Source organism: Salvelinus namaycush, chromosome 4, assembly GCF_016432855.1.
Source record: "Salvelinus namaycush isolate Seneca chromosome 4, SaNama_1.0, whole genome shotgun sequence".
Lineage (NCBI taxonomy): Eukaryota > Metazoa > Chordata > Actinopteri > Salmoniformes > Salmonidae > Salvelinus > Salvelinus namaycush.
Genome location: NC_052310.1, coordinates 20,902,545 through 20,918,645, shown reverse-complemented (window position 1 = coordinate 20,918,645; position 16,101 = coordinate 20,902,545). Strand labels below are relative to the sequence as shown.

General features: G+C 42.4%; 1 protein-coding gene across 1 annotated transcript in view; it reads right to left on the bottom strand.

Annotated features, from left to right (window-relative positions):
* kcnh4b (potassium voltage-gated channel, subfamily H (eag-related), member 4b) overlaps positions 1–16,101 on the bottom strand; it is a 55,205-nt gene that overhangs the window by 23,397 nt on the left and 15,707 nt on the right. The window contains exons 2-5 of the mRNA XM_038990423.1: positions 13,794–14,027; positions 10,738–10,863; positions 10,307–10,437; positions 885–1,128 (exon numbers count right to left, since the gene is read on the bottom strand). Of these exons, the coding sequence (XP_038846351.1) occupies positions 885–1,128; positions 10,307–10,437; positions 10,738–10,863; positions 13,794–14,027 (735 nt within the window). The remainder of the gene's footprint in view (positions 1–884; positions 1,129–10,306; positions 10,438–10,737; positions 10,864–13,793; positions 14,028–16,101) is intronic.

The following is a 16,101-nucleotide window of genomic DNA, read 5'->3' as shown; positions in this document are numbered from 1 at the left end:
GAAAGTATTGGTATGTATTTGAAAATACTAAAATACAGAGACAAGGATATTTCCAAATACACATATTTCAATATTCCATGCATTTGAACCCAGGTCTGTTTGGTCCTATGGTATTTGAAATATACTTGGAAACAATTGTTGAAAATAGTTTCAAATATTATTTATAGGAAATAATTTGAGAATACTTTCAAATACTTCAAATAGAAGTAATTCAGACAAATAATTTGAAAATAATTAAATACAGAAAAAATAAGTATTTAAAATACAAATACTTAAATAGGAATGTATTTGAACCAAGGTCTTAGTCTGACCAGAACACATACTATCTATCTTGGAAATGTATCTACTACAGGAGAAACACTGGATCAGATGTAATTACTGGACATAACAGTTAATACAGTTAAGACTAAGAGAACAGCAAACCATAATTAAGCCAAATCCTGACGTGATTATTTCCAATCTCTTGCCTCCTATTCCCTAGATCCCAGATATCCTACCGCCTATAGAATATCTCCATGGTGATGTCGTTGATGTTGGTGGAGCAGGTGGCCGCTTTCAGCTCCTATTTCCTATCCCTTATCTCCTACAACTTACCTCCTATCTCCTCCTATCCTTTCACCTTATTTCATAAGAACATCTCCATGACAGTGTGGTTTTTGATGGAGAAGCATCCAATGTCCTATTCCTTATCTCCTACAACCTTCCCATCTCCTATACCTTTCCTTTCTTTTTCCCTTACTCCCTTACTTCCTCACCCAGGATGAAGAGCATTTCCTCAACAATGTCGTTAACAATGATGGCACGTCCCATTTCATATTCCTTACTTCCTATATCCTACAACCTACCTCCTACCTCCTATTCCCTTACTCCGCCCATCTCCTCACCCAGGATGAAGAGCATCTCCACGGCGATGTCGCTGACGATGGTGGCGCGGGCGGCCGTGTCCAGCTCGTCGTAAGGCGTGAAGCAGACGTTGTAGGGCACGGTGACCGCCACATAGAAGGTGGCCAGGAGGATCATCCAGTCCCATAATGCCTTGGATACACTGTAGTGAAGCAGGATGAAGCGGGACTTCTGCACCGCCGCTACCTTATACTCCGGGAGGGACGAGGGCTTCTCAAACATGTTCTGGTGGAGGGAGAGAGAGAGAGAGAGATGTGTTGGTAGAATGATTAAAGGATGAATGGGATTGTGTGTGAAGTGAGGTGTTGAATAAGCTCTTGTCCAAAACAGTCACCCACTTGGGCCAGTTTCTCAAGTTCCTCAGTTTCTCATTGTTTCTGCTACACATCATGAATCCAAAAGGTATCACATTTGTCCATCAGTGCCCTATCAAAAAACGAGGTCCTCCGATCAAGATGACTTCCTGTGAGGGAGGAAGTGAGGCGACGATGAAGGGGAAACGACCAACTACGCCACACTGAGCATCAGAATGACATGCATGATTTCAACTCTTCCTTCAACATCCCCTCATCCAAAAGTCATCAGCTATTTCTCGCCCAAGTGTATTTCTCAACTTTTCTCATCTCGTCTCATTAAAGACAAATGAGAGAAGTGCCGAATCAACTGAACTTCGCCATAAAAATTTGAAATAGCACTTATTCATTCCCCCCTCGTTAGAATTTTTGATTGAGAAAGCTAATCATGGGTGAGATATATTATAATTCCATAGCGAATCGGAGTGTCCATCCTGGGTTGGCATAATGACAGCGCAGATCTGACTATTGGACGTTATAGCCATAACAATGTTGAGGAGACATTAAGTAAAGCTATTACCTTGGACAGAAATGAAAAGCGGGGTGAAGGGAAACAGAAAAGCCTAAATGGATCAAGGACTCCAGCCACCCAACCCACGGCCGGTTCACCTCACTATCATCTAGAAGGCGGAGACAGTACAGGTGCATCCAAGCTGGGACCGAGAAATGCTTCTATCTCCAGGCCATCAGACTGTTAAACAGTCATCACTAGCTGGCCTACTATACCCTGCACCGTAGAGACTGCTGCCCTATGTACATAAAGTCATTATACACTGGTCACTATAATAATGTTTACATACTGTTTTACCCACTTTATATGTATACACTGTTCTAGTCATGTTTCATCCTATATAACTACTGCTGTACACACCTTTTCCATTTATATACTGTCCATACTGTCTACACACACACTATATATATATATATTCAGTATATACAGTATAATATATATATATATATATATACATACATACATACATACATACATACATACATACATACATACATACATACATACATACATACATACACACACACTCAGGAACCTGAAATTGCTTGTTCAGATATTTTGTATAATTTCATTTATTTGTTACTTTCTGGAATATGTGCGTATTGTTTTGGGGGGTGGGTCAGCCTGGGTAATTAAGTATGAAATGTAATTTCCCCGGTATGTGTCCGGGAGGCGGCGAGCACTGTTGTACTGCTGTGTAATCTTCTTAATGAGGCACCTCGGGATGGATAGCCCTTACATAGGGAAATAATTGGGGGAGCAAGGGAATTGTGGTCGCACAAAAAAGGAGGGAGAGGAGGAGAGTGTCGTAATTATAATATTCCTAATTTTGTATGTGTGTGGGGAATAGTAAACGAACAAACATTTTGCTAGTCCCCACAAGGTCAAATGCTATTTCTAGGGGGTTTAGGGTCAAGGTTAGAACTAGTGTTAGGGTTATAATTAGGATTTTGAATGGGACTGAATTGTGTGCCCCCACAAGGTTAGTTATACAAGATTGTGTGTGTGTGTGTGTGTGTGTGTGTGTGTGTGTGTGTGTGTGTGTGTGTGTGTGTGTGTGTGTGTGTGTGTGTGTGTGTGTGTGTGTGTGTGTGTGTGTGTGTGTGTGTGTGTGTGTGTGTGTGTGTGTGTGTGTGTGTGTGTGTGCGCGTGTCTCAAGATTGGGATCAATTAGGAATTTCTTAATTTAAATTAAATTCAACCCAAGAATTTAAATTAGAATTTGCATTGGACACACCTCAGAGGAAGCAGAATTTGAATATAATTTAATTCAAAGAAATTCAACAGACGTGAAATAAAGTCATTCCTTTGACAAGTATTTTACCAAAAGCATCTGTCACATAATTTAAAAAATATATACAGATACCATTTCAAATATGAACTTGATTATAACTCAGATGTCAAACAGTATTTTTTTGTGATGAGATGTTAGATTGTTCTCTTCCATTCTGGAGTCTTTGATTTGATCTAATGAATTCTGGGAAATGTATTTTTTCTAACATGTAAGTGAAATTTGAATTATTATAGACAACCTACAAAATTATACAATAATATATATATATAATTTTAGGAGAATGAGTTAAAAAATCTAATATTTCAACCATATGTTATTGTTTACCATACATGATGTCAACATTTGTATAGGGGTGTGTCTACATACAGTACATAATAGCCATTTGAATTCTTTTACCTTTATTTAACTAGGCAAGTCAGTTAAGAACAAATTCTTATTTTCAATGACGGCCTACGAACACTGCCTTGTTCAGGGGCAGAACGACATAGTTGGACCTTGGGGATTTGAACATGCAACCCTTCGGTTACTAGCCCAACACTCTAACCACTAGGCTACTCTGCCGCCCCAGTGAATAGCCACTACCCATTTCATTTTCATTGAATAGAAATTCTACCGTTGACTAAAATTCTGCTTCCTGTGAGGTGTGGTCAATTCAAATTCAAGAATTCAATTGAGATTAAAGGGCACTTCGTAACTCAATTCAGAATTGACCCCAACCCTGGTGTGTGCGTGTGTTGTAAATATCGGAATTGTCCCCAAACCATCACCTCTTCACCCATAATGACAGGCTCCTCTCGATTGTGAAAATGTGCAATATAAAGGGAAGAAGAAAAGAGGGACACTTCACAGTTACAATGACCATGTGTTATTTACCACTTGTTTAGACTGCTGGGATGTTTCCCCCACTTCAATTAAGAAGTTGAATGGCACTGAGACAAATCCTAAGGAAAAGCCAAGCTGCTCGGGCCGATTTAATGTTTTTTTTGAGCGAATGAGTCGGGGACGTCAGCGAACGCTGGGACTTCTTTTTTAATTTGGCTCACATTACATCACCGGGATCGGGTCAATCCATCCTTCCGTCCGACAGCCAACAGAGCACGTCCTAGTGTTGATGAGAGGCGAAAAAGCCCGCTGCGGGCACCAAGTGTTGCTAAATCTCCCTGCAGCAACAGCTGATCTTCGTACTTCATCAAGCTTCACCCAGGCAACCCTAACGCGTATATCCCCCAGCATGCTTTGAGCTGAGAAAAACAAACCAGGACACAGACAGATCATGGTCTCTTGATGAGCTAGCCCTGCCTGTGACTTCAAAATCAGTGTCAGCCCTCAACAGTTAAGACGTTGGTTTCTCATATCTCGCCCGTGACACAGAAAGACAGACTTTCTCTCAAGCAGAATACAGCACAGAGTAAAGATCCAACCAGCTGAAATTGCATGGTTACTGTTAGATTTGACCACAGTAGACGAACGACCAACTCCACAAATGTGCTTCATCATCTCCCTCTTGAACAATCCACAAAAACAGCAGGTCAAGACTGGTGGACTCATTGGAAACTGGGTTACAGTAGATTATATAAACCAGGGGGGACTAGAATTACACACTCCCAACCCTATAGGGAGATAGAAAAAGAGAGTGGAAGAGGCAACGAGGACAGAAATGAGAAATACTTAGCTGAATCAGGTGTTTTATAGAGTAGTTCTGGAACAAAACCCTGAACACCCAGTAACTCTCCAGGAGGAGGGTTAGCCAACCCTGTGACACAATCGATTCCTTGCCTCCTTAAAACCCACAGAAAGACGAATTGAGATAGATAGTTCTCCTCTGAACAAACAGCCTAAATATAGGAATTGGGGGTAATCATTGTGCATTTTAGGGCACTGAGATGCTTTGCAGTTATCCCACACATTCTCTGAAGTTACAGCCTCAATCCTTTGACAGCCTGTTCTATCTTCTCTCACACACAGGTGTTCCTTCCTTCCTTCCTGCCTTTCTGGACTGATGCTACAAATAGTGAGCTATTCACAGCACGACCAACTGCTAAAAGGGAAGAAATGAAAGAGGGGGGGGTAATGATATACACTACCATTCAAAAGTTTGGGGTCACTTAAACATTTCCATGTTTTTCAAAGAAAAGCACATTTTTTTGTCCATTAAAATAACATAAAATTGATCAGAAATACAGAGTAGCCTTTGTTAACGTTATAAATGACTATTGTAGCTGGAAACGGTGGATTTTTTATGGAATATCTACATAGGCGTACTGAGGCCCATTATCAGCAACCATCACTCCTGTGTTCCAATGGCACGTTGTGTTAGCTAATCCAAGTTTATCATTTTAAAAGGCTAATTGATCATTAGTAAACCCTTTTGCAATTATGTTAGCACAGCTGAAAAGTGTTGTTCTAATTAAAGAAGCAATAAAACTGTCCTTCTTTAGACTAGTTGAGTATCTGGAGCATCAGCATTTGTGGGTTAGATTACAGGCTCAAAATGGCCAGAAACAAATAACCTTCTTCTGTAACTCGTCAGTCTATTCTTGTTCTGAGAAATTAAGGCTATTCCATGCGAGAAATTGCCAAAAAACTGAAGATCTTGTATAACGCTGTGTACTACTCCCTTCACAGAACAACGCAAACTGACTCTAACCAGAATAGAAGGAGGAGTGGGAGGCCCCGGTGCACAACTGTGCAAGAGGACAAGTACATTAGAGTGTCTAGTTTGAGAAAAAGAAGCCTCACAAGTCCTCAACTGACAGCTTCATTAAATAGTACCTGCAAAACACCAGTCTCAACGTCAACAGTGAAGAGGCGACTCCAGGCCGCCGGCCTATGTAGATATTCCATTAAGAATCAGCTGTTTCCAGCTACAATAGTCATTAACAACATCTACACTGTATTTCTGATCAATTTGATGTTATTTTAATGGACAAAAAATGTGCTTTTCTTTCAAAAACCAAGACATTTCTAAATGACCCCAAACTGCCTTTGGAAGGTATTCAGGCCCCTTGACTTTTCCCACATTTTGTTAAGTTACAGCCATATTCTAAAATTGATGAAATAGTCTTTCCTCATCTATCTAAACACAATACCCCATAATGATGAAGCTCAAATAGGTTTTTAGAACGTTTTGCTAATTAATTAAACATAAAAAACGGAAATATCACATTCATATAAGTATTCAGACCCTTTATTCAGTACTTTGTAGAAGCATCTTTGGCAGCGATTACAGTCTTGTTAGGTATGATGCTACAAGCTTAGCACACCTGTATTTGGGGAGTTTCTCCCATTCTTCTCTGCAGATCCTCTCAAGCTCTGTCAAGTTGGATGGGGAGCGTTGCTGCACAGCTAATTCAGGTCTTTCCAGAGATGTTCAATCGGGTTCAAGTCCGGGCTTTGGCTGGGCCACTTGTCCCGAAGCCACTCCTGCATTGTCTTGTCTGTGTGCTTAAGGTCATTGTCATGTTGGAAGGTGAACCTTCGCCCCAGTCTGAGGTCCTGAGCGCTCTGGAGCAGGTTTTCATCAAGGATGTCTCTGTAATTTGCTCCGTTCATCTTTCCCTCAATCCTGACTAGTCTCCCAGTCCCTGCCACTGAAAAACATCCCAACAGCATGATGTTTCACCGTAGGGATGGTGCCAAGTTTCCTCCAGACGTGAAGCTTGGCATTCAAAGTTGAATGCATTCAGTTGTACAACTGACTAGGTTTCCCCTTTCCCTTTGCCAGTCTTGGTTTCATCAGACCAGAGAATCTTGTTTCTCAAAGTCTGAGAGTCCTTTAGGTGCCTTTTGGCAAACTCTAAGAGGGCTGTCATGTGCCTTTTACTGAGGAGTGGCTTCCGTCTCTACCATCAAGGCCTGATTGGTGGAGTGCTGCAGAGATGGTTGTCCTTCTGGAAGTTTCTCCCATCTCCACAGAGGAACTCTTGAGCTCTGTCAGAGTGACCATTGGGTTCTTGGTCACCTCCCTGACCAAGGTCCTTCACCCCCGATTGCTCAGTTTGGTCGGGCGGCCAGCTCTAGGAAGAGTCTTGGTGGTTTCAAACTTCATCCATTTAAGAATTATGGAGGCCACTGTGTTCTTGAGGATCTTCAATGCTGCAGATATTTTGGGGTACACTTCCCCAGATCTGTGCCTCGACACAATCCTGTCTCGGAACTCTACGGGACAATTCCTTTGACGTCATGGCCAATTGAATTTACCACAGGTGGACTCCAATCAAGTTGCAGAAACATCTCAAGGATAATCATTGGAAACAGGATGCAACTGAGCTCAATTTCGAGTCTCATAGCAAAGGGTCTGAATACGTATGTAAACAATGTATTTATTTTTTCTATTGGGGTATTGTGTGTAGATTGATGAGGGAAAAATGGATTTAATCCAATTTAGAATAAGGCTGTAACGTAAGAAAATGTGGAAATAGGGAATGGGTCTGGATACTTTCCTGAATGCACTGTTAACTGTGGAGAGAGAGAGAGAGAGAGGCTGATTCTCTGTGATCCCATGAGCGTTCCAAGAATGTAAATGAGTAAGTCCTGTAACTTAGGCAGCAACGATTATAGAAATCCCATGTGTGTGTAATATAGAGAGAAGAGTAATACCTCATACTTGTGCGCATACATGACCATACACACACACACACACACACCACAAGCCTTTTTTTAAATACCCACACACTCTCTCTACACACATGTGCACACGCACGTGCACACACGCGAGCACACACATGACAGAGTGAGTGTCATCTCTCCACCTCCCTCTGTGTTGGATGTATAGTTGGCTTCCCCCTCTGTCACACACTCACACTTGGAGAGGAAACATGATCCTCGTTCTGGGTCTCTAGGTAGATGAAAATGCCAAGAGAAACAGCTACAATTACCATATCCCTATGGTACTGCAATATACGTTACAATATACTGGCATGTTCCCCAAATATACTGTAATAATAGATGTTCGTAATAATATGTTAATGATATTATGTTGTAATTATGTTATAATAATATCATTTAGATGTATCAACCTGCAGTGGGTAAGGGACAATCTATCTTTTAATATATTTTATCTATAGCAGGTAAACATAATCTTAAAGCTGAAATCCGCATAAATTGAAACAGTGCCACTGTCCGCCCCAGCGCATTTGTTATTGTTTTTGTTAAAATGGAGGAGAGGAGCATCCAGCATCGTGAAAAAAAAATTTGCAGCATACTCTGCTGTTTTATCGCGCATGCAATGATGTGCAGTGTTATCCAATGGTGTCAGAGGGACAAAAACAGTATTCGTTGTTTGAAGTAACTTCTTTGTTTTTGTAATATTGCAAACTGACGTGGCAGTTTCCCCAAGTATGGATTCCAGCTTTAATGCCATATATTGACATGCCAGCAGCATACCACCCTGTATGCCACTGCTGGCTTGCCTCTGACGCTAAGCAGGGTTGGTCCTGATCAGTCCCTGGATGGGAGACCAGATGCTGCTGGAAGTGGTGTTGGAGGCACTCTTTCCTTTGGTCCAAGGACACCCTGTGTTTGGGTGCTGTCTTTCGGATGGGACGGTAAACGTGGTCACTAAAGGCACCCATGGCACTTATCGTAAGAGTAGAGATGATAACCCCGGTGTCCTGGCTACATTCCCAATCTGGCCCTCATACCATCATGGCCACCTAATCATCCCCTGCTTCCAATTGGATCATTCATCTCCACTCCCCTGTAACTATTCCCCAGGTGGTTGTTGTAAATGAGAATGTGTTCTCAGTCAACTTAACCGGTGATAAAAAATAACAGAGTTGTAGGTTTGCTACTAATCCTCTAATTCGTGATATTTCAGCAGCCACCCAAGAGATGAGTCTGACTTTGAAAATGACCTGGTTTGTGCATGCGTGTGTAGAATTTTGTGGTAAGTGTGTGCCAGTGTGTATGTCCGTGTGCAGTTACGTGAGCTATGCGTCTGTGTGTCCGAGTGTGATTCATTCCAGAGCAGGTGTGAGTGAGCGTGTATGGCGGCGTAAACAGTGCCATCTGCGAGTAGGTGGGATCGGAAGCGTGGCACCAGGCCTCTGGCAGACGAGGGGGAGTCGTAGCACACCGATGCCCAATAAGGTGCAAGGTGGGCTGGCCTGGAACACACCCCTCAGCCCCTGCTTTTCAGTATGAAAATCTCTCTGGAGGCCCTATAGACATCCCAACACCCAGGGGAGTAAGAAAACCAGCCGGGACATATATAATGACCTATATAATTCAGCTGCTGCTAGTGCAGCATTGCCATGTTCAAGACAGCCACAGTAACACGGTTGTCACTAGTTAATAAAGCCACAAAGTTAGAATTATGGCTAAACCCCGCCCATTTCTAAAATGTATCTTCATATAATCTGATTTGAAAACCTAACCTTAACCACACTACTAACCTTATGCCTAACCTTAAATTAAGACCAACCAGCTAATTGGTATAGCCAATTTTGACTTTGTGGCTGTAGAATCGGACTTTTTGGCTGTCTAGTTGAAACCCAGCAACACAGAGGGGGATGATGTAATCAGTTTCCACTCTGACTCCTAATCCACAATGCCAGTGACTCTATTCCTTAGAAACTGCCTTGAGTCTCCCGGCAACCATGGCTAGGAGGCTAAGATTTTGCCATTTTATTGCTGTGACTCCAGTTTCAACCTGCAGAGGAGGGAGAAATGGAGTTTCATGTTAGACCACACCAGTGGAAATGGATGTTAGACCACACCAGTGGAAATGGATGTTAGACCACACCAGTGGAAATGGATGTTAGACCACACCAGTGGAAATGGATGTTAGACCACACCAGTGGAAATGGATGTTAGACCACACCAGTGGAAATGGATGATGTAGAACCTGTCTTTTGTTCGTAATTTATTGACAAGCCCTAACAGTTATTAAGAGGCTTTGAACTTCACACATATTAGTTTTATTGGGTATTTGAAATACCCATTTATCTTTGGGATAAGTTTGAGTATATGAACTTAGAAATGACCATTATGAATTTGGTTAAAGTTTGAATGATTGTTGTTCCTTGCTCAATAATTATCCAAACAGTTTACATCACAGATGAAATTGAAAGAAAGAAGCCATTTTAGCCGTCAACAAACTTATGGAGATTATTTTCATGAAAGCATAACACACCAATTAAGTAATTAATTAAGCAATTAAGTAAACCAATTAACCAATCAGGAATCGGCTAATCAACCAAATTTACCAATAGAAGAATGAATAGAGGCGGTCCCAGTACTCACACTGCCCAAGTTGACCTCTCTCTTGCCGCCTCTGGAGAACTGGCTGGACAGATGGTAGATCATGGTCCGCCCCCGCTTCCTGGCTTCGCTGAAGTGAGAGCTGCCACTCTTCCTGCTCCGCCTCTTATCCTCTGAAATGTTCAATCACACAGTCATCTCCATTACGACTTCCATCTGTTTTTTAACATGCTTGTGTCATGTCACAAGACAATATAAGTCTACAGCTTGGTGTCTATATGATTTAACTACTCAAACAATATCTTTGAATTTAACAAAATGTCTGCCCAACGGCATAATAAATAAATAATAATGACAAACAGGAGAACATTGCGGAGATGAAAGCGGAGGGGAAAAAGATGGTAAATCATAAATCACATCCAAACCAAAAGGAAAATAGTTTTTGGTGAGAGCAATTTTGAAGCTTGGCCTACCTTCTTTCTTGTGATGCACTTTGCCGTGTATGTCAGTGATGTCCTTGAATGAGAAGAGGAATAGGACCATCTCCCCCTTCTCGTTCTTTATGGGCACAACGTCCAGCAGGCACCAGAAAGAGGTCCCTGAACAAAGCAAAACAAACAAAGATTCATTGAGAAAAAAAATGTAGGACATGATCCATGAGGTTCCTTGCATCATTACATGTAATGAATAAATAAATGAATGAAAAATGATACCGCAAAAAAATGACGTTGCTAAGATTAAAAAGGGTACTGCTGGCATTTCATTAATAACAGTGATGAAGCAGATAAACGTTCAGAGCATTGCCCTTAAGAAAACAACTCTTGCAACCGATTGCTCACATTGGCTAGCTAAGCTCTCTTGGTCTCCTTAGATAGGGAGAGTTGAAACCATGCAATAGATGTCTAAGATTAACTTTTTAAGGATAGGGGGCAGCATTTTCACTTTGGATGAATTGCGTGCCCATAGTGAACTGCCTCCTACTCTGTCTCAGATGCTAATATATGCATATTATTATTACTATTGGATAGAAAACACTCTGAAGTTTCTAAAACTGTTTGAATTATGTCTGTGAGTATAACAGAACTCATATGGCAGGCAAACTTTGAAAACAGGAGGTGGAAATTCTGAGGCTGGTGTTTTTTCTACTCATCGCCTATTCAAATCCCAGGAAGATATGGATTTGTTTGCACTTCCTAGATCTTCCACTAGATGTCAACAGTCGGTAGAACGTTGAATGAAGTGTATACTGTGATGTGGGGCCGGATGGGAGGTGTTTCAGTCAGAGGTCTGGCAGATTGCCAGTTCCTGGTCACGCGCATTCCTCATGATATCGCCTTGCGTTCCATAACTTGTACAGACATGAAGGAATGCTCCGGTTGGAACGTTATTGGATATACAGTGGGGAGAACAAGTATTTGATACACTGCCGATTTTGCAGGTTTTCCTACTTACAAAGCATGTAGAGGTCTGTAATTTTTATCATAGGTACACTTCAACTGTGAGAGACGGAATCTAAAACAAAAATCCAGAAAATCACATTGTATGATTTTTAAGTAATTCATTTGCATTTTATTGCATGACATAAGTATTTGATACATCAGAAAATACAACAACATGATACAACATGTTGATACAACAACATGATTATCTACTTAGTTTGACAAGTTTATCCGACCTGTGATATAACTTTTTGAAGTTTTCGTCCGACGTTATGCGTGAGTTGCACGAGCGTTTGGATATGTGTACTGAACGCGCTAGCAAAAGTAGCTATTTGGACATAAATAATTGACATTATCGAACAGAACAACAATTTATTGTCGAAGTAGGATTCCTGGGAATGCATTCTGATGAAGATAATCAAAGGTAAGGGAATATTTATGATGTAATTTCGTATTTCTGTTGACTCCAACATGGCGGAGAATTGTTATTTATATTTGAGCGCCGTCTCAGATTATTGCATGTTGTGCTTTTTCCGTAAAGTTTTTTTGAAATCTGACACAGCGGTTGCATTAAGAACAAGTGTATCTTTAATTATATGTAAAACATGTATCTTTCATCAAAGTGTATGATGAGTATTTCTGTTATTTGACGTGGCCCTCTGCAATTTCTCCGGATATTTTGGAGGCATTTCTGAACATGACGCCAATGTAAACTAAGATTTTTGGATATAAATATGCACATTATCGAACAAAAAATACATGTATTGTGTAACATGATGTCCTATGAGTGTCATCTGATGAAGATCATCAAAGGTTAGTGATTCATTTTATCTCTATTTCTGTTTTTGTGACTCCTATCTTTGGCTGGGAAAATGGCTGTGTGTTTTTTGAACTTGGTGGTGATCTAACATGTTGTGTTTTCGCTGTAAAGCATTTTTTAAATCGGACACGATGGGTAGATTAACAAGATGTTTATCTTTCATTTGCTGTATTGGACTTGTTAATGTGTGAAAGCTACATATTTCTAAAATATTTTTGAATTTCCCGCACTGCCTTTTCAGCGGAATGTTGTGGGGGGGTTCCGCTAGCTGAACGTGTGTCCTAGAAAGGTTAAGGCTGAGTTTAGCCAAAGTAGCAATTCAGTAGCAATTCAGGGTCTCTTGCTTTATTTAGATCTGTAGACACCCAGACTATCAACACACTTTCCATTCAGTAATTAGCAACACACACATCATTTCCTGTGTACGGTTTTGGTCTCTGTTGAAGGAACATAGCTTATAGTAAGCCTGTTTCTGAGGTGGGAGAAGCTCTTAGTGCTGTGTTCTGTGTGCACGCGTTACATCTTATTGTGGGCCACAGGACAACACTGGCAATTTTCTAAGAAATTAGTTTAGAATCCTACTTAAAATTCAGTCATTCACAGGCTAGTGTATGTTCACACATGGACACACACACACACACACACACACACACACACACACACACACACACACACACACACACACACACACACACACACACACACACACACACACACACACACACACACACACACACACACACACGCACGCACTCACACGCACACTAATTCCTTGAGGAAAACACTGCAACCCTGTTAAACTGACTGCATAGATTCTCATCCATATTTCCGTCACTGCTTGCTATTAGCTCCGTCCTTCGCTCATGGGTTACAGCCTCACCTCTGTCACAGCTTGAGCTCTCCAAATTCAGACCTGACCTTGTCCAAACTCTTCACTCAGGTCAAACTGCTCAGATTGAACTCTGTCAATAGCATGGTGCATTTTGTAATATGTAGTATGGTGCTGATTTCAAATACTTTATCGATGCTTGAATGAGTGTGCCTGTTTTAATGGACTAATAGAGTAGTCCCAAACTGCAAACCTCACCCATATGGCACTCCAGGCAAACACTCCAAGCAAACGCTCAAAGTATTTGAAAGATTTCTAATAGTAGCTGAACCCAGGTCTACGTCTATGCTCGTGGGCACACTCAATCATCGCAATAGAATCTCTAGAACAGACATCCCCATTAAATAGAATAGAATTCTATTTCTACGGTCTCACTCTCACCGTTCTTCTTATAGAAGTGGACCTCAGTCTGGAACTCCTCTCGTCCCTCCAGGGCCTTCTCCATCTGCTGGGCCACGTGCTCGCTGGTGTCGTTGCCGTACAGGAAGCGGCAGCTGCACTTCTTCTGCATCACCTCGGTGCGTGCGAAGCCCGTCAGCTCGCAGAAGCCGTCCGAGCAGTAGACGATTGGGTAGCCGCGGTGGCCCTGCGCGTTGCCCAGCAGGAAGTTGCTGTCTGTGGGGTCGAGGAAGAGAACGAGAATGTTTGTTAAATCAGGAGTGTTTGGAAAGAACTGTTTGGTTCTTGCATGGGCTATATAGACTTACAGTAATAGGTAGACCTATGCCTGGCTAATAGGTAGCAATTCCTGGCAGACTACCAAGCACCAGCCCGTCTGACATAAAACAATGCTCTTCTTGCCCTTTCATTCTATCCACACCTCGCTCTCCATCTACCCCCTTTCTTTTTCCCTTTTTTTCTCTCCATCTCATCAGCACCATGGACAGTGTCAGCCTAAACAGTACAATAGTAGTCTCGCAGAGCATTGGTGCTGTATTCAAACAGTATGGCTAAATTCCAATAATCTCCCCTTTCACTCCAAGTCTGCACGTGTTCACTGCAAAAGCATTGGATTGTTGTATGCATGGGCAAGAGGGACCAGTCGTTTACCTTAAAATCCATTAAGGGAAGTGAGCAAGTGCACATTTTGGGAGAAAGTTGAGATTTATTGGGATCATAACCTCTATTAATTTAGCTATGTCTGCAGGCTCTACCACCACAGATGACCAAACACCAATACCTCTGCCCGGGGGATCAACCCATTCCTGTACATGTAGGGATCAAATAACAATATGGCAACAGACATGCTCCCCCCCCCCCCCCCCCCCCCCCCCCCGTATTCCAACAGAATAAAATAACTGTGCACCGTAAGCAGTTTGTGGTGCCGAAAAGCATCAGTCAAGTACACCTGACTTTGTCTGGCATAACTGGCATTTACATCATTTAAACATCTCGGTGTTGAAGTAAGGGCAGGGATTTGGATGTACACTTTAGGTCTACATGTCCATTAGGCATGTGACCTAGGTTCCTTGAGGAGGAAGGCTACAATGTTTCCAATGTAAAAACATTCAAGTCAAAAGACTGAATCAAGGCAAGCTTGACACACACCACCAGCGATTCAAAATTCCAGAGGGAGTAGGCTACACTCGGAGGAGGAGTGCAAGAGCACGACGAAGGAGAGCTAAGCAGCTGACGACACGCTTTAGACAAACTAGCGCTTTAATTGCCCGTCCTCGACAGTCAGGAAGCCGTCCACTGGGGATTTTTCAAAGTGGTGACAGCCTTCACGGGCGTGCAGCGAGCGGCAACAAACCCGCCACAGAGGAATTACATAAAGAGAAGCAGGCAGTGTAACGGATGTGAAATGGCTAGCTAGTTAGCGGGTACGCGCTAGTAGCGTTTCAATCAGTTACGTCACTTGCTCTGAAACCTATTAGTAGTGTTGCCCCTTGCTCTGCAAGGGCCGTGGCCTTTGTGGAGCGATGGGTAACGACGCTTCGTGGGTGTCAGTTGTTGATGTGTGCAGAGGTTCCCTGGTTCGCGCCCGTGTCGGGGCGAGGGGACGGTTTAAAGTTATACTGTTACATTGGTGCCGTGACCCGGATCACTGGTTGCTGTGGAAAAGGAGGAGGTTGAAAGGGGGGTGAGTGTAACGGATGTGAAATGGCTAGCTAGTTAGCGGGTACGCGCTAGTAGCGTTTCAATCAGTTACGTCACTTGCTCTGAAACCTATTAGTAGTGTTGCCCCTTGCTCTGCAAGGGCCGTGGCCTTTGTGGAGCGATGGGTAACGACGCTTCGTGGGTGTCAGTTGTTGATGTGTGCAGAGGTTCCCTGGTTCGCGCCCGTGTCGGGGCGAGGGGACGGTTTAAAGTTATACTGTTACAGCAGCAGCCACCGGATCCACCGCCTCGACACCGGCAGTCAATGGAAGTTTCGTGGCGCACGTTTCCTGGCAAGTCTTGAGAACCTGACACTTGATTGGCTATTTATGGCCCTTTGTGAAAGAGTCTGAATTGGTGGATTAAAGGGGTTTGTTATGAGGACACGCTGACTGTCAATGTTTTATCGTTTGGTAGCTATAAAATGTAAGAAAACGGCACCTCACCAAACAAGTTCAAAGAGTGTCAAACAATGAGCGTCTACTGAAGCAATGCCAATAACTCCTGAGGTCTAGAGAGAAACACTGACAACGTAACAAATACTATAGGCCTCCATGTACTCTTTACATGCTACCTTGTAGTCCTAACC